The following is an 18,464-nucleotide window of genomic DNA, read 5'->3' as shown; positions in this document are numbered from 1 at the left end:
AACAATTACACCAACCCCTCTACCATTCTACGGTTGGATAGTTCACTACATAAAGTACTAGGCCTGGAATTGGGAAAACCTGAGTTCAAATCCAGCTCCAGACATTTACTACCTGTGTGATGTTGGGCAAGTCACTTACCCCTGTTTACCTCAGTTTCCTCATCTGTAAAGCTGGAGAAGGAAACGGCAATCCACTCTAGTATCTTTGCCAAGAAAACCCCAAATGGGGTAATGAAGGGTCAGACGAATGAAAGGACTGAACAATAACAACATATTGTAAAAAGTTTTTTTTTCTTTTTCCCTAACATCACATTATGGTCCACATTCTGATTTGAAGCCTAGAATACCACCCTAACTTACTAGTTCTTTTACCTGGAGATTTTTGTGATGATTGAATGGATTCTTAAATCTTAAAACTTTTTTTTAAAGAAAATTACCCAGCAACAAGGAAATTGGGAACAAGCAGAGAAAATGGCACCCTATGCAGAGTGAACTTTGAGACCTGCATAATCAGGGTCAGATAACTTCAGGTACGAGGATATTCTAGTTACAGAAAAGACTTCTGTTAACTCTCCAAGTATTTAAGGAACTGTCTTGAGGAAGAGAGAATAGCCACATTCTGTGTATCTCTTAAGTTCAAAACTAAGAGGAAAGGGTTGATATTTAAAGGGGCATCATATGGTTGGTTAATACATACTTTGAATCAGCGTTCCTCTTCAGGTGAAGTTTGAGGAGCCAAAGGAATGGATGTTGGGGAAGAAAGAGTCCAACACAGAGAGCTAAGAGCTGCCAACCCTGGATGGAAGAAAGATCATCATGGTTACAGGTATCTTGCAAGGAAAAATAATTTCATGCTCAGGCCATAGTGATAATACTAAGAATGTGACAACAAAACCTCAAAACTAGACAAAAATCGGGGACATTTTGAGCAGATAGTTCAGTTTTCTAAAACATTTATAATAACATACTGGGACAGATGGGGATTCATTCAACTCAGTAATGCATATCTGAGCATAACAAAGGAATTTTTATGTAATGAATTTAAACAGGGGCAGCTGGGTGGCTCAGTGGATTGAGTCAGAAGCAGAAACGGGAGGTCCTGGGTTCAAATCTGGCTTCAGACACTTCCTAGCTGTGTGACCCTGGGCAAGTCACAACCCCCATTGCTTAGCCCTTACCACTCTTCTGCCTTAGAACCAATATCCAGTATTGATTCTAGGATGGAAAGTAAGGTTTAAAAAAAAAAAGAAATTAAACAGAGCATGGGCAAAGATGCCTATCCTGCTTCTACCCATATACATGTACATGACTGCACAGAGGAGGCTTCAGCTTTGAGATAATGAGGCATTTTTAGCTGCTGAGCAGGATAGGGAAATGACTCAATGGCTCTTTATAAATGGTTCTGTCCCTGGCTTCTCCTGTTTTGATCCTCCAGGTGGAATCATATAGCACTGGGGTTTCCTGGGGATAGTGGGAGGGGAAGAGGAGTTCTTCCCAATCTCTCACCTTGGCTACCATGCAGTCACGAGTACATGGGTTCTAAGGACAATACTTTGCCTCTGCGTTTTGAACTACCTCTTCTTTATTTGTCCTTTCCTGATTTTAAGTGGACAAATATTAATCTGATATGGATGTGTCCAGGCTCAGAGGCCACCTTGTGAATTTGAGAGGTTTGGAGACCTTGGTTCTTCAGTTCGGTGCTGAATAAACTTTAGGAGGAATCCCTTGCAAACTATTTAAGGACTATTGAAGAGACGACTTCTAGCTGGATGATACATGGCCTGGTTAGGCAAAAGACATGAGGGAGATAGTACAGAACCTAGCTGAAATGTAAAATGTCTAACCAGAAGTCCTACAACCTGCTTAAAATTTAGAGGATTTAAAAAATCAATCCCCTAAGTTGTATCAAATCCTTTTACTGAGCTCTTTAGATCTTTCTGCCACTATCCCACAGCCACAAGGAAGATCTGGTTGTGGTTCATGTCCACCCCAAAGGAGATAATAGAAAAATAGTCAATGTACAATGTGGGTCAGGAATGGGACAGTTATCTATTTTCCACACACATAAGAAATTGTGAACATGAAATACTCATAAGCACCTAATGGCAACAACAACAAAAAGTCTGAACTAAGCTAATAACCAATATCAAACAGTTTGCAAAATTACAGATTAAGCATTTTACATTCACCACAGCTCTGTCTTGTCTTAACTCTGAAGATCAACATTTATTTCCCCAACATTAAGAAAGAACAAATTCAAAAGAGCCAGTCCAAAATCCAAGACCAGGTTCACCTTGGCAGGGCAAGAGACTTTAGCTGCCGTGCTCTCACTATTGTGTGGTGTTAAGGATTGGGGGGGAGAGAGAACGGGATTATCTTCATACACCTTACGAGAAATCCCAGATCTATAGTGATGCCACCTGGAAGGTCAACAGAAGACAACTATGGGCACTCACTTCATTTATGAAAAAATTTCTTTTTTCTAATAAGAAAATATCTTTTTCCTCTTCTTCTCTCTTCCCCAACTGAGAAAGATAGACTAAACATTTTGCAATCATATATGGTTACTCAAAACAAATTTCTGCATTGGTCACATGCCCTTTAAAAAATTCTCATTCTGAACCTTAAGTCCTTGACCTCTCCATGAGGAGGTGATCAGTCAGTTTCATGACAAGATCTCTGGAATCAAGGCTTGTCATTACACTAATCAGTTCCTAAGTCTTTCAGAGTTGTTTATCTTTACAATATTGTCACTGTATAGACTGTTCTCCTGGTTCTGCTCATTTCATTCTGCCTCAGTTCATAAAACTCTTCTCATGTTTCTCTGAAACAGCCCTTTCATTATTTCTTATAGCTCAGTGGGATTCCATCATATTTATATACCATATATTGTTCAGCCATTTCTTAATTAATGGGCACTTTCTCCATTTCCAGTTCCTTACCACTGCAAACAGAACTGTTATAAATTCTTTTGTACAACCTTTGAATTTATTTTGCATAGGGCTAATTCCTCCTTGAGTCTATCCTTCCTTGAATTCAATCAATCAATTAACATTTATTAAAAATGCCTACTATATGTCAGACCATGTGCTAAGATCTGGGAATACAAAAAGGCAAAAGATAGTCCTAATCCTCAAGAAGGGTATAATCTAATGCTGATAAGCAAAATGACTAACCATAGTCTACCAAATATATACCAAAAAAAAGCTACATACAAGATAAATAGGAAATCATTAACAGAGGGAAGGGACTAGAATTCATAGAGGTTAAAGAAGAATTCTAGTGAAAGATGAGATTTTAATTGAGGCAAAAGAAGCAAAGGAGGCAGAATAGTTGGGGACTTTTCTCTCATCTACCTTTTCCTACCTGTTTCCCTGTTGAATAAAATGGATTTCTCTCTGTCTGTCTGTCTGTCTGTCTGTCTGTCTGTTTCTGTCTCTGTCTCTTTCTATGCATGTGTGCTTATTCTTCCCTCCTTTGGACAACTCAGATGAAAGTAAGTTGCAAGGGCCCCCTTTTTTAAAGTTCACTTAGCACAGTGCCTGGCACATAGTGGGTGTTTAATAAATGTTGATAGATTAATTGAAGTTCCACAGAATCATCAGATCTTCCTGCTCTGCAATCAATAAGGGGGATGCCTCATTATCATAAAGCACCAAACACCTTCAGCACTATGGTCAGGTGGAGTAGGAAGGTCATCTTCCTGCGCATGCACTATACATTCCTCAGTTATATTTTAAAACTTAGGCTGATCTAAATGCTAAGTCAACATATGCCCTTCAGTATAATGCACTTTGCTCTGAGAAACTTCCAGAAAGGTGCTAATATTCCTAAAAAACTAAAGTACAACAAGTCATCTTTAGACGAGACCTAAAAAGACTACTTGGAAGTTAGGAGCATTTTAGTAGTAAGTTTCATTAAAAGAAAAAAACAAAACAGAAGGAAGACTAAAACTCATAGAGGATAAATTTCTTCCACAGACAATATGTGACAATCAGACCTAGTAAAAGTTATGCGTTTGGAATTATGTGGAAAAGAGAAAACAAAGATATGAGAGGGCTTTAATCTTTAGTGCCAAAACTCTCCAACAGATCTGCGCTCTCCCTGATTTAGAAATTTCCTCCGTGGGGGCAGAGCACAACACATATGTTCTTGCACTCTCACCTTTTTGAGCTTCTTCTCTATGTACTTCCATAGATTTTCCACAGAGAACTGACAACTTTATTGAAGGTTGATCTCTAGGGTTTGTTTCTTTTAAATGATTAATAATATTTTTAAATAGCATTTTTGGCTATAGGTAAAGTAATTCAGAATAATCTTGGGCTATAATTTTTATTTGCTATTAATAGTTGGCTTTTCCTCCTATTGTTGAATAAATCAATAACTACTAAGAAAAATAAGGTGTTGTAGGATTTTTTACTGAGAAGGAATTGCCAAAAATCTCAGAAGATTTTTTAAAAAGTCTTTTAACAAACAAAAACTCAAAATCTAATATAAGTGCAAATGACAGCCTTTGAATGCTGGATTAAAATAGAGATGCTATGTGTAAAGGTTGAGTCAAGCAATCCTCTAGACCTACTTAGGTAACTGGATCTTAGAGTTAGTAGAAACCTTTAGAGATTATATAATTTAACCCTTTTTCTTAAAAAAAGAGGAAACTGAGGTCAATGTCTGGAAAGACTATGGGATTGCTAAAGGTCACACTCAAACAGAAAAGCTGGAGCTTGAACACAGGTCTTTTGACAGGTCTTTTGGGGGAAGTCAGGAAATGGGGCCTGAAGTCAGGAAATTCATCCTCATGAGTTCAGATCCAGTCACTTACTAGTTGTGTGAATCTCTGCAAGTCACTCAATCCTATTTGTCTCGGTCGTCTATAAAATGAGCTGGAGAAGGAAATGGCAAACCATTCCAGTATCTCTGCCAAGAAAACTCAAAAAAAGGGAGCAACTGGGGGACTCAGAGGAAAGAGTCAGACCTGGAGATGGGAGATGCTGGGTTCAGGTCTAGCCTCAGACACTTCCTGGTTGTGTGACCCTGGGCAAGTTATTTAGCCACCATTGTCTAACCCTTACTGTTCTTCTGACTTAGAACCAAATATTGATTCTAAGACAGAAGGTAAGGGTTTGTTTTTTTTTTTAAAAAGAGAAAGAAGACCTCAAATGGAATTATGAAGAATTGGGCATAACTGAAAGATGGCTAAACACTTTTGACTTTACAAATGTATCATGTTTCCCAATAAACTGGACTCTACTCATTCCACATATACTACTCGAACTTCAATCCTTTCTCACTGTCGGCACATTATTATTTTGATTATTGGGTGTCATAAATGTTGAATGGCCGTTATTTTCAGCAGCCATAGCCAAGGATTTGGGTTCACTTTGTCTATCTTTCCACACTGATGAGTCAACTTTCTATAATAGTAATCTGGAGATGAAGGAAAAAAGGGAGTGTTTACAAATCAGTGTCCTGGGAACTAGATTATGGAACTGTAGTCCAAAGGGGACTTAGAGACTTAGATAAAAGATGAAATAGTGATCAGTAGCATAAAAAATGAAATTGATCATACCCTTGCATTTTATTGAATAGTGTTAAAAAATGGTGCTTGTAAGAAAGCTGCTTTGTAGTCCTAATTACTTTTGCATAAATCACAAAACTAAAAGGATCAAAAGCACCTGCAGTGGCCCAGGTTGATTCTGTACTTGTCTTCGTCTTGTTTGTTTAATGAGTTGACAACAAATTTCATTCTGTAGTTCTGGGTGTGTGAGGCAGATCTGCAAAGCACTCTGGGCCAAAGATATGTGGTAATCAATGGCAGGCGAGTCAACGGCAGCATTTATAAAGAGCTGGCATGTCTGTAATCGAAGAAAGGCAAGGACTTTTTATTTGAAGTATGAATTAAATGCCATTTCCCAGGAATAACATTAATTTGACTTGGACCTTAATACCAATTTCTATTTTTTTGGTCAAAATAACCATTATGTTCCAAGGAAAAAAGGAGGCAATGGAGTGATTAAGTACCTTTGCTCAAGACCTCTTCATTTTAACCCACTGTAACTTCAATCCTATGACCTTTGAGTAAAAATATTTCTATCATATCATTTTCATAATTTAAAAGCATTAAATATGATAAAAAATGACTCATTATATTTAAGAATAGCTGAAAGTGCTCATGTAAATTAAATTGAGATAGGAAAATTTTTGAGAATTCTTTTCCAATTCTCTGCCTTCAGACAGAACTATATTAGACCATCATAGGAAAAAAAATCTTTTACAGTATTGTGAAAATGGACATTTTTTTTCATGTAAGAGGAATATCATTTCTGTTAAAATCCCTCTGGAAAATTCTGGTAACCCAATTCAGCATTTAATATCTGATATAGAATTATTCCTTATATCTAATGTAAATCCTTCATTCTAGAATTTAAGACATTTCTTTTGCTTGGTTCTCAGTAGAGAAGAGCAACACTGTCTGTGTAGGAACACCTTAAATGTCTATTAAAACCATCCTTGGGTTTATCCAGGGGCAGTTCCTAACCTTTTCCAAAAGGTCTTTTCTATTCTTTAAGTCACATCTCTTGAACTATTTTCTACATTTTTCAGGTCCCCAGAACAGGACACAATTTCTCTATAGGGAACTTGAAGGGTCTCACTGACAATAGCCTATGTCTAGTAAAGCTGTATCTTTTCTAATTTAGATTGTTTTGTTTGTTTGAACAAAGCTTCCAGTTCCTATGTCCCACCACCCTCACCCTGGGAGGCAGGGAGGGCACGATTTTACCTTAAATAATTTAATAGCTTCAGTCTGCAGAGCTTCAGAGGGCAGTGTTGTCAGAGGAGAACTGATTCCTTCTTTGCTATGACACAGAGTGGGATGTCTCCATATCTGAGAAGCTGACCACAGAATAAAACACTCAACTAAAATACAAACCCATCCATTTGACCTTTCACCAAACCTGCTTTTAAAGAGGTTAAACTCATGCAAGTCTTGCCTACCCTATGGAGTAGAAAATCAAGAAAAATCTGAGATAGGAAAACAATGACTTTTTGAGGTTTTCTTCATCTTTTTATAAAGCAGGGGTAGGACCACCTAGGCAACTTGGTGGATAAAGAGCCAGGCCTGGAATCTTGGAGGACCTGGGTTCAAATCTGGCCTCACACGCTTTCTAGCTGGGTGACCTTGAGCAAGTCACTTAATTCCAGTTGCTGAGTCCTTACCGCTTTTCTGCCTTGAACTAATATCTAATATCAATTCTAAGACAGAAGGTATGAATTTTCCAAAAATAAATAAAGTAGGAGTAACTGGGATTTATGCAGAAGGTATAAGACTCATCAGATTTCAAGGATTTGTAAATTTCTTGAAGGCAGAGTCTTTTTCATTTGCTCTCAGTCACCCAGTGCATAGGATAGTGCTTTGGACATATTAGGTGCTTGAAAAATGTTTGTTGAGTTAAACTCTCTGTCATTATAACTCTTCTGGTTTTTCAGTTTAATAATATGAGCCTAGGGGGCAGTTGGGTGGCTCAGTAGATTGAGAGCCAGGTCTAGAGATGGGAGGTTCTGGTTTCAAATCTGGCCTCAGATACTTCCTAGTTGTGTGACCCTGGGCAAGTCACTTAATCCCCATTGCCTAGCCCTTACCAGTCTTCTGCATTGGAGCCAATACACAGAATTGACTCCAAAATGGAAGGTAAGGGTTTAAAAAAAATGAGCCTAAAAGGCTCTGGGGTCCTAGTATAAGAGGTTGGAATAAGTCAAGTCAATAAACATTTATTAAGTATGGCATAGTGGATAGAATGTGAGACCTGGAATTAGGAAGACTCCTCTTTCTAAGTTCAAATCTGGCCTTGGATACTTATTAAATGTGTGACCTTGGGAAAGTCACTTAACCTTGTTTACCTCAGTTTCCTAGCCTACAAAATTATTTGTAGAAGGAAATGACAAACCACAGAAATGATAGAATCATAGATTTGTAGCTAGAAGGGCAGCTAGATCAACTCTCACTCTTTACAAATGAGAAAACTGAGGCCCAGCGAGACCAAATGACTTGCCCAATGCCACAGTGGTAGTAAATGGCAGAGGCATTATTTAAAACCAGATCAACTATTGTAATAGGTTTCCTAATGGCCTCCCTACTTGCAGTATCCCCTCTCTCTAATCCAGCCTCTACTCAGCTTTTAAATTGATATTACTAAATCAGTTCTAAATATGCCACGCCACTGGTTAAGCACTGGCTAAATTGCTTCTAGGATGAAATACAAACTCCTCTCTTTAGTATTTGAAGCCTTTCACTATCTGGCTTCTGGGAGGGAAGGTACTATTATCTCCATTTTACCATTAAGAAAATAAGGCAGAAATAAAGTGACTTGCCCAGGGTTATACAGCTAGTAAGGGTCTGAGGCCAGATTTGAACTCAGGTCTTCCTATCTCCAGGCCTAGCCTTTTATACACTGTGCCAGCTAGCTGATAATAATCATCAGATTGTTTGTTAATCATTACTCTCACCTCATTATTGAATAGGACTGATGATATCTGTAAGTTCACAAAAATGATTTTATACATAGTAGGTATTTGATGGGCAGCTGGGTGGAACAGTGGACAGAGCACTGGGCTTGGTGTCAGTAAAACCTGAGTTCAAATCTGGCCTCAGACACTTACTAGTTATGTGACCCTGTTTGCCTCAGTTTCCTTATCTGAAAAATGAGCTGGAGAAGGAAATGGCAAAACTATTGCAGTATCTTTGCCAAGAAAACCTCAAATGAGGTCACAGAGAATCAGACATGACTGAAATGACTAAACAACAACAAGGTATTTGATAAATTTTGATTTGTTTATTAATTGTTGAATTTATCAGGTATACATTTTCAATTCTGGTCAGTCACCAAGAGAGGGTAAAGTTGGCTAAGTTGGCAACAAAGACCTTATTAATAAAGGTCTACAGACTATCAGTGACTTCAAAATGACTATTCCATATAGCTTTTTTATTCTATTTTTTATTCTATTCTATTCTATTTTTATTTTTATTCTATTTTATTCTAAACAAAATATTAAGATTAGATTTTAGTAATCCCTATAGGGAAGTTATAAAAAATAGTTATCAATTAAAATCCATAAGTCTTAAAAGTTTTATTATTGAGAATAAATCGTTCTGAAACTAGTGAGACACTGATGTTAGGATGGAAAGTTAATGGACTAATAATGTCATTATTTGATAAACATAGCTGACTTTTGCTTTAAACTAATATAGTCAATATCAGGTAAACATTTGTAAAACTGCCTCTGTGCAGTGGTAGATGCCAAGCTCTGTACCTACAATGGTCCTCTCCTGTACCATATATTTTACCTTCACCAACTGAAATCCTCCTTCCATTCTTGAAGGTGGAGCTCTAATGACTTCTCTAATCCTCTTCTTCTCAGAAAGAATCACTTTTTTCCTTGCTTCTCCTATACAACTACCACATCCTCTTTTGTTCTACAGTTATTTAATTACATATGTTCCAGACTCCCATGTCCTTGAGGATGGTGATTGGCCTCATTTCTCTTTCTAAGACCAATAACACTCTGCATAATACCTTATCTATAGTAAGCACTAAACAAACATTTATTTAATAAATCTTCATTTCCACGGAGCCACAAATATGTTTGTTGAATTTCTTTGCTCTCTAATTAGAACTCTGGTATAGAAAGAGATTGTGCAAAGATGACTATAACTCTCTAGGAATGCATTTCTACTTCTGAGATAACTGGTAAATCCTGTTTAGGAAATGAAGATTAGGAAATGAAGCAATACTCACTGGGTTCCCCTTCTATGTTAAGCAGTTTGCAAACCAGCTGTTCGAACTCAGATCCGACATTTACATTGGTACTTCCTGCTGCAACAGTTAGATGATAAAGCCAAGTGTCCTTGAAAATAGATCATCATAATAACTACAACAGAATTTTTTTAATATTTTGAGAAAAATCCAACCTGACACTGACAAATCAAGATTCGGGGCTGGAAAACTTTTCTATATTCATTAACATAGAGTCAGTTAGGCTAAGCAAAGTCCAAATTTTGCCCGTGTGCCTAAATCCTTAGTGGTGTCAACTTTTTTATGTTCTACAGATTCTTTTTTTATCAGAGCATAACTGAATTATGGAGTGCATCAAGAGACTGGTGGGTGGAAGCTGTCTCTAAGAGACTAAAATAAATGAAAACAGTTCATTTTCAATTACAGTAGACAAAAACTTTTACTAGGTCACTGAACATAGCAGGGATATGACAAAAACCTTTAGTTCTCCCTCTGGAAATCTTTGCCTTGTGAGAGAAGTGACATTTCATAGCCACTGAATAGTTTCAATGTGAGGGGTTTTGACCATCTTTCTCTTCTAAATTCAGCCTCTGGGAACATTCAGCATTCGGCCTGAAAAATGACAGATCAAGTAAAAGCTGTGGGCCTACATCCAAATGGGAAAAGTTTTATAGTGTGTTTTTTTTTCCCCTAAAAAATGTGCCGAAAATAATTGATGACAAATGTTCCCTTTCTTATTTCCCTGGGAATGTTTTGAAAAAATTGTTATTAATTATGAATAAGCCTCTGTTTAAATCAACTTAATAAAAAATGTTCTTGTTACCTTTTCATGCTTAGACCCAATCAGAAGGTAGGTTGGTCCTTGCTCTTTGGGATGGATAACAATGGTATAATGTGTAGATAATAGACTGCGACCACTAGCCTCATAATCTTCATCAGAATCACAGGATCTGTCAACTTCTTCAACTTTAGCCTCCCAGAGTTTGATCTGGCCTAGAGGAAACTAAAACAAACAGCAATGGTGAAAAAGCCACTTTCTAAATTATTGTCCTGCTTGGATTTTTCAGAGCCAAAACAGTCTATGTGAGGTTCATTGACTTTAATAAAGTAAAGGATATCTTGAGCTCCTGAAAAAGGGAAGGCAAAGGGAAGAGGGAAGGGAAACAAGTATTTATTAAGCATCTACTATATGCCAGGCACTATGTTAAAACTTTCTAAATATTATCTCATCTTACCCTCACAACCACTCAGAGAGGCAGTGCTATTATGATACTCATCAACTATTATGATAGTTGAGGAAACTGAGGCAGATGGAGGAAGTGACTTGCCCACTGTAACAGCTAATTAGTGTCTGAGGCTGGATTTGAATTCAGATCTTTCTGACCCCAACCTGGCATTCTAACCACTGTGCAACCAATTGCTATTTCATGTTTATATAGGTGATAAGATACTGGGAATCTTCTAAAAGAATAATCTGAGAAAGAACACAGAAGTGGTCATTAGGTATATGTATCATCTTAGAGATCTTGCATAGTAGTATGCAAGGATTCTAGAACTCTTCCATTTCTTATAACTCTATACCTTCCAATAGATCATATTAGACCAATTGGATTCCATCCAATCAGATCATATCAGACCTCTAACCTTAATCCTCCATACAATTCTGTCTACCCTCATCTCTAAAATGGGGATAATAACAGTACGTACCTCCCAGGGTTGTTATGAGGATCAAATGAGATAACAATTGGAATGTGCTTAGCATTAGTAAGCACTATATGTGTTACCTGTTATTATTACTGTCTTTTTTTTAACATGATTTGGAGATTGTTGAATACTGGGGAAAATATAAAAAGGTGACGCCAGAAACCTTTTCCTTTTGGGCTAAGATGAATTATTAGAAACATTCTTAGGGTAAAAAAAAATCATGATCTCTGTGTGCCACTTGAAAATCTATATTATGCTTTAAACAAATCTAATTAAAATTAATAAGTTTAAACTATTAATTAAAATATTAACAATGTTGTGAAAGAAAAATTTTTGTTATATTTCTTAAATGCTTCTAATAAGCCTATTGGTTAAAAATACATACTGTAAAGGAGGTTATGAGACCTCTTACCTAGGTGGTTTAACACAGGTGAATGAGGTTGCTTTAAGTAAGAGTCAGTGACTCTGCAACCGGGTGTGATTTGTGTTAAATCAGCTGACAGGCCCCACCGCTCAGTTGATTCCTTCCTTACAAGTGACCAATGAGAAAGTAAAAGATTCTTTGCCCACTGTCAGTGCTAGTGAACTTAGTTCTTTAGATGAAATGAGAACTAGTAAAGTCAAACTATTAAGATGTTATAACTCACTGCGGTTTGTTTGTTTTGATGTTGATCCTGATATTAGAAAAATCAATAAGTACTCGAATGAGCTTGATGATAGAAAGGAGAAGTTTTAACTGACACCTTAAGAATCTTCAGCACAGATCAGGTCAGTACAGGCTTCTCTCTTTTTAACTTCTTTAATGAAGGTACACAAGGTTAGGGAAAGGATGGGTTGAAATACAGAGGAAAGAGGGATTGGGAATGGATCCTAGAACCTTGTTTAACTAACTAAGCCTAGAATAAATCTTCAGGAGTTTTCAGGTAAAGCTGATTCACTGAACCTGCCAGGCAAATTGCCTTAGTCAGTCTTAAGGCCTGACTTCAGTTTCTTGATGTTCTAGCTCAGTTCAAGTTGGCTTGGTTGAACAGAGTTGGTCTTCAATATTTATCTTCTTGTTGGTGTTTAGAAAGTTATATATTATTGATGATGTATAGGAATGGATGCTGATAGCACCGGATGAGCAGTGAGCCCAGGAAACTAATTCTATCAGGTATAAGTTAACCTTAGCTAAGAGACAATTTTGAAACACCTACCCTCCCACCGTTCTCAAGACTGAGACCCTGAGAATAGCAATCAGCCTCAATTTATAGGGTGTTCTCAAAAGACTTTTTAGTCTCATGCCAGCTCATGCCACCCCTGCATTCTGCATTCCAACCTCAGTAACTGGCAACTATCCCGGCTCAATATGGCTTCTTGCAAAAGTATTTATAATACATACCTTATCTTCTTGACTACGAAAATAATATAATGTTTTCCCAATAAGTGTACACCAAACTCTCTTAGAGTAGCCATGTTTCACCTGTAATTATAGTGCAAAGAATTAAAAATTAATCTCAGAAATCTGCTACATCAAAACATATCTTCCCTACTCTAATTTTAAATGTATAGATAGGGAATCCAAAATTAGTCGGCTTGATCAAGGCGCATATGTCTTATGTCTTATGATTAGTATTCCAAAGCACTTAATACTAATTTCCAAACATTGCTTTTAAAATACCTGTAAGGGCAGCTATTTAGCTCAGTGGATAGAGTCAGGTGTGGAGATAGAAGGTCTTGGGTTCAAATCTAGTCTCAGACACTTCCTAGCTGCGTGACCCTGGACAAATCACTTAACTGCTTTTGCCTAGCCCTCACTGGTCTTCTGTCTTGGAACAAATACTTAGTATCATTTCTTAGAGGGAAAGGAGGTTTTAAAAAATATATATCTATAGCAATTTTTTTTATTAGAATAGTAAAAAGCCTTCTTGTGAACATGAGGAAGAGAACACTCTAAATAATCTATACGTGTGCTATCCAAGACTACTATTACTTTATTTTATATGCATGCCTTGGGGGAAAATTTTTTTACTAGGTTCTGTATTGTTCATTGAGCATGTATTTTATTTGACATGTTCATAAAAGCCCTCATATAGAATATTTACAGAGTAATTCATTGAAAGGTAAAGAAATTACAACACTACAATAACTTTATGTTAATAAAAGAAAGCAAAATAGACACTTAAACCCACAAATAACTATAGTCAGCCATTCATCATTTAAACCTCTGTTTTAAACAAATAGATCATCTACTTAAAAGTTTGATGGATTGGAGCAAGGCTTAGGGGTGGAGAAATCCCTCGTTTGGCTTGTGTTTGTTTTAAGTTTGGAAATGTGTATTTATAGCTTTACACTTGTGGTTTTTAATGGATTTTAGTAAATCACAGCATAGAAACACACTTTACAAAGGCACTGTAATGAAACTGGCATGTAAGGTGACCATAGCCACCACGGCCCTAAAATGAACAATACACATTTATGTAGCACTTTAAATTTTACAAAGCGCTTTACACATATTATCTTGCATCACAATAATCCTATAAGGTAGGCACTATTAATATTACCTTCATTTTCCAGGTGAGGAACCTGAGGCTCAGAGAGGTTAAGAGACTTGGCCGAGGTCATGAAGTTAGTGGGTGATAGAGGCAGGATTTGACCCCGAGTCTTCCAAGTCCACAGCTCTATCTACTAGGGCATGCTGCCTCTTCATTAAAGTTAAAAAAATATATAGATATGGATAGATAGATAGATAGATGATAGATAGATAGATAGATAGATAGATATTCTTTAGCAAAAGTATAAATGGAGAGATACAAAATAGAAAATAGGAAAACAAGATTCTAAGTAATTAGAAACCAGGAAAACAAGTTATACAAAAGGTGGCAACATTGTAAAGAAAATCATCTGTGAAAATCTTTGAAATCCTTATCAATGCAATGAACAAACATGTATCCAGAGGATAAGGCATGCTATCTACATCTTGACCAAAGACGTAATATACAAAAAGAGACAAACCTTTTGGACATGTCCACTATATATGTGTGTGTGTGTGTGTGTGTGTGTGTGTGTGTGTGTATGTATATGTATGTATGTATGTATTTTGCCAATCATATATATATATATGTATATGTATTTTGCCAATCATGTTTATTTGTTATATGGAGGTTTTATCTTTCAGCATTTGATGGGAGTAGGAGATTAGGAGAGTTAACAATAGTGATGCCCAAAAAAAGGGGTCATTTAAACATTTTATTAAAAAAATACTAAATTAACTAGATGATATATAAGAAGATATATATAAAACAATGCACAGATAGTAATTTTGGAAGAATTTTCCTAAAGATTAGAGATGATCCTAAAACTCTTCACCTTGCATAATTCAATAGTTAAAATAATAATTTCATATCTTTTTAAAAAATACTTTCTTCAATACCCATCAGCCATGGTGGGGGGAAGCTCGAGGGGGTGAAGGGGAAAGTAAGAGCATGAATTATGTAACCATGTTAACTTTTCTAAAAAATAAACATTAATAAATGTTTAAAAAAAGAAAAAATACTTTCTTTTCTAGGCTTAATGTATCCGGTGTAGCTGATAATAACTTGAACCAATTTAGTTAACTAGCAGCATCTATCTTTAAATCCACATCTATATTAATTTTATAAATTTGTTATTTTGACAACTTGAAAAGCCTTCGCCCCCAGTTCATTAGAATATTATATAGCAGTAGCTCAAATAATTTATAGATAAACTCTGAGCAAGTAACTAAATCCAAAATAACTGAGAGAAAAGTTTTCCACTTAAAAAACTTGACTGCAATAGTGTAGGAGTGGACAGACTTTGGTAATTAACAAGCAGGTAGTCGCCTGCTAATCATATCGAGTTAGTCCAATTAAAAATGCACAAAAGAATAGACATGTACAACCAATGCTTGAAAAGTGGAGCAGAAGACAAGAGAAATAGAATGACCTGGACCAAAAATGAGAAGGGCAGAGTTGTTTAGGGAAGCAAATAGCAGACCAAGGTAGGGGGGGTTTCAACATATGGCTTGAGGATCACATCCTACTCTTGACAGTACCATATGAAAGTGTGAAGAGTAAAAAATCAAATCTTTCTAAGATAGAAGGCAAAGGTTTAAAATAAATAAAGGGCAACAACACAACAAAATATACCTGCCACTCTGCTATATACTGAGGACACAAAGACAGGCAAATCTAGCCCCAGCCCTCAAGCTGCTTAAGAGTCCAGTGGCAGAACTATGGACAAACAAACTATATACAGGATAAACTTGAGATGAATAGATGGAAGGCACGATACACATATTTTTGCATAATGATAATTTCTGAGTACTTCAATATCTGGATACTCTACCTTGGTAAGCAGTCCCTTGACTGTTGGTTTTCCATCAGGTTGTAAGAAAAGAGGATTGGCAGCTTGTACTCGAAGCACATTCTGTAAGACTTTAATCCATTCCTCTAATATATTGGGAGAATCTGCAGTCAGGTAATAGGTGCGTTTTTCAGTAGTTAACTAGAATGGGACAATAAAGTAAGTCTTGAGAAATATGTCCATACTTTAAACACAGTCACTGAACACAGAAGCAAAAATATTTATCTACACCTTGCCTTTGAGGCCAAAAAGTATTATGCAAGAAGGGCCTTTTCTTTTCTATCCAGATGTTAGTTCTCCCTCCCTCTATCCCTAATCATTGTGTCCTTTTAAAAATATAATATGTAGGGTAGTTAGGTGACACAGTGGATGGAGTGCAAGACCTGGAGTAAGGAGGACCAGAGTACAGATCTGGTCTCAGACATACTTCCTAGCAGTATGACCCTGGGCAAGTCACTTAGTCCCATTTGCCTAATCCTTGATCTTCTGTCTAAAAGTTATTATGACACAAAATAATGATTTAAAATATATAAGGATATAAAGATATAAAATATAAAAAAAAATAATATAGTCTGTATATAATGATGTGTGAACATTTCGAAAGACAGTGCGTTTCACTGGATAAGGTGCTGGCCTTGGAGTTGGGAAAACATGGGGTCAAGTTGAGACTCTGATACATATTGACTGTGTGATCCTGGGCAAGTCACAGCTTTTCAGTTAACTTCTCAGCCTATGACAACTCTCTAAGATCATAAATTGAAGAGAAGATAATGACCTACATTGGTACAGGGAGGTTCCACATTCAGGAGTTCCCATATCAAATCTTAGTTGTAGTTTACATCCCTACAAACATTTTGCCTCCTGAGGAGTAGAATGGAAGCTCATCAAGGGTAAAGATGATCATATTTTGTATTTGTATCTCCAGTGTCTAGGTCTAGCATCCAGTAGGTACTTAATAAATGCTTGTTGTTTGGCTTATTGATGCATTCTTAATTCTCCATACCTCCATCATTTTTTTTAAACCCTTACCTTCTGTCTTGGAGACAATAACATGTATTGTCTCCAAGGCAGAAGAGTGGTAAGGGGTAGGCAATGGGGGTCAAGTGTCTTGCCCGGGGTCACACAGCTGGGAAGTGTCTGAGGTCAGATTTGAACCTAGGACCTCCCATCTCTAGGCCTGGCTCTCAATCCACTGAGCCATCCAGCTGCCCCCTAAATTCCCATTTATGAAGGTACCTGAAAGATAAAAATCATATAGTGATAGGATCCCAGATTTAGAATTAGAGTTGAAAGCGATTTTAGAGATTAAGTCCACTCTACTAATTATGCAGATAAAGAAACCAAGGTTTAGAAAAATTATGTGATGTTCCCAGAGTCTTACAACTATGATGTCTCAAAGGCTGAATTGGAACCTGGATCTTCCTGACTTACCCAGTCACAGCGAATAGGCTACATTGCAACCCAAGTCATCAAAGAGCTTTTATTCTCATAAGAAAATAATGAACACAAATTCATGTTCCCACTCCTCTTTTTGCATGAATAATTTAGAATTGATTATGTAGGTTATAAAAATTCTTAGACAATTACCTGAACTGTTTGTTTGTTGTCTCCTCTAACGATATGACTGGACATACTAAGTTCGATATGGCCCTGGGGTTTTCTAATTACATCACTCTGTGTAAAAGAAAGAAAATCAAATTTAATGTGATAATTTGCAATGCATTAAAAAATCGTTGAGTCATTATTATGTTCCATGGATGAAAAAGAATTGGGCGCTTGAGTTACAATTGGTAGGATAACACAGTAAATGTTTATGCTTCATACTCACTGGAGATTTGTAATAAAGTAATTCACCACCTTTAAGAACAAACCACCTCCGTTTCCAGGTCTTTACTTTGCCACCCATCTTTAACAAATAGCCAGATTTTTCAAGGGGCTCCTAGTTTGGGGGGAAAAAAAGAAACATTTCAGAAGTGTCTCAACTATTGGATCCTCCTAATTAACAGGTCAATTAAAATAAAAGAAAGTTTACACTGCTTACATTTTTCCCATTATCACCAGAAGAGGAACAAGTTTTGGGGAGCTTCTGCTCTGGTTCTGAATATTCTGTGTCCGTAGAATAGGCATCAGGAGGAATAGCGTAATCACTTTCAGAAGTTACAGAGGATAAAGACACACCTGATTGAATAATAAAACAAAGTGGACTCATGTTATAGGCACTATGTTATCACAACATATGACAATAGCATAAAGGAAAGAACATGCATTGGCTTTGGAGACAGAGGTCTTGAGTTCAAATTATGCCTCTGTCACTCAACAGGTCTTGGGCAAGCTGGGTGTCCCCTAGATTCTCTTTCCTCGTTTGTATAACAAATGGTTTGTTTTTTTTAAACCCTCACCTTCCATCTTTGAATCAATACTGTATATTGCAGAAGAGCAGTAAAGGCTGGACAATGGGGGTTAAGTGACTTTCCCAGGGTCATACAGCCTGCGAGTGTCTGAGTTCAGATTTGAATCCAGGACTTCTCATCTCGAGGTCCAGCTCTCAATCCACTGAGTCACCTACCCCATAAAGAGTTTTGAATAAGATGGCCTCTAAGGTCC

The 18,464-nt window shown here is 36.8% G+C and overlaps 1 protein-coding gene across 1 annotated transcript in view; it reads right to left on the bottom strand.

The window, feature by feature from the left end:
* PLEKHH2 (pleckstrin homology, MyTH4 and FERM domain containing H2) overlaps positions 1–18,464 on the bottom strand; it is a 123,967-nt gene that overhangs the window by 30,617 nt on the left and 74,886 nt on the right. The window contains exons 12-21 of the mRNA XM_044663281.1: positions 17,902–18,038; positions 17,689–17,799; positions 17,448–17,534; positions 15,843–16,001; positions 12,877–12,957; positions 10,615–10,794; positions 9,795–9,903; positions 6,782–6,894; positions 5,676–5,855; positions 698–795 (exon numbers count right to left, since the gene is read on the bottom strand). Of these exons, the coding sequence (XP_044519216.1) occupies positions 698–795; positions 5,676–5,855; positions 6,782–6,894; positions 9,795–9,903; positions 10,615–10,794; positions 12,877–12,957; positions 15,843–16,001; positions 17,448–17,534; positions 17,689–17,799; positions 17,902–18,038 (1,255 nt within the window). The remainder of the gene's footprint in view (positions 1–697; positions 796–5,675; positions 5,856–6,781; positions 6,895–9,794; positions 9,904–10,614; positions 10,795–12,876; positions 12,958–15,842; positions 16,002–17,447; positions 17,535–17,688; positions 17,800–17,901; positions 18,039–18,464) is intronic.

This window comes from Gracilinanus agilis, chromosome 2, assembly GCF_016433145.1.
Source record: "Gracilinanus agilis isolate LMUSP501 chromosome 2, AgileGrace, whole genome shotgun sequence".
NCBI lineage: Eukaryota > Metazoa > Chordata > Mammalia > Didelphimorphia > Didelphidae > Gracilinanus > Gracilinanus agilis.
The sequence above is the reverse complement of the archived record's forward strand: the minus strand, read 5'-3'. Positions and strand labels throughout refer to the sequence as shown.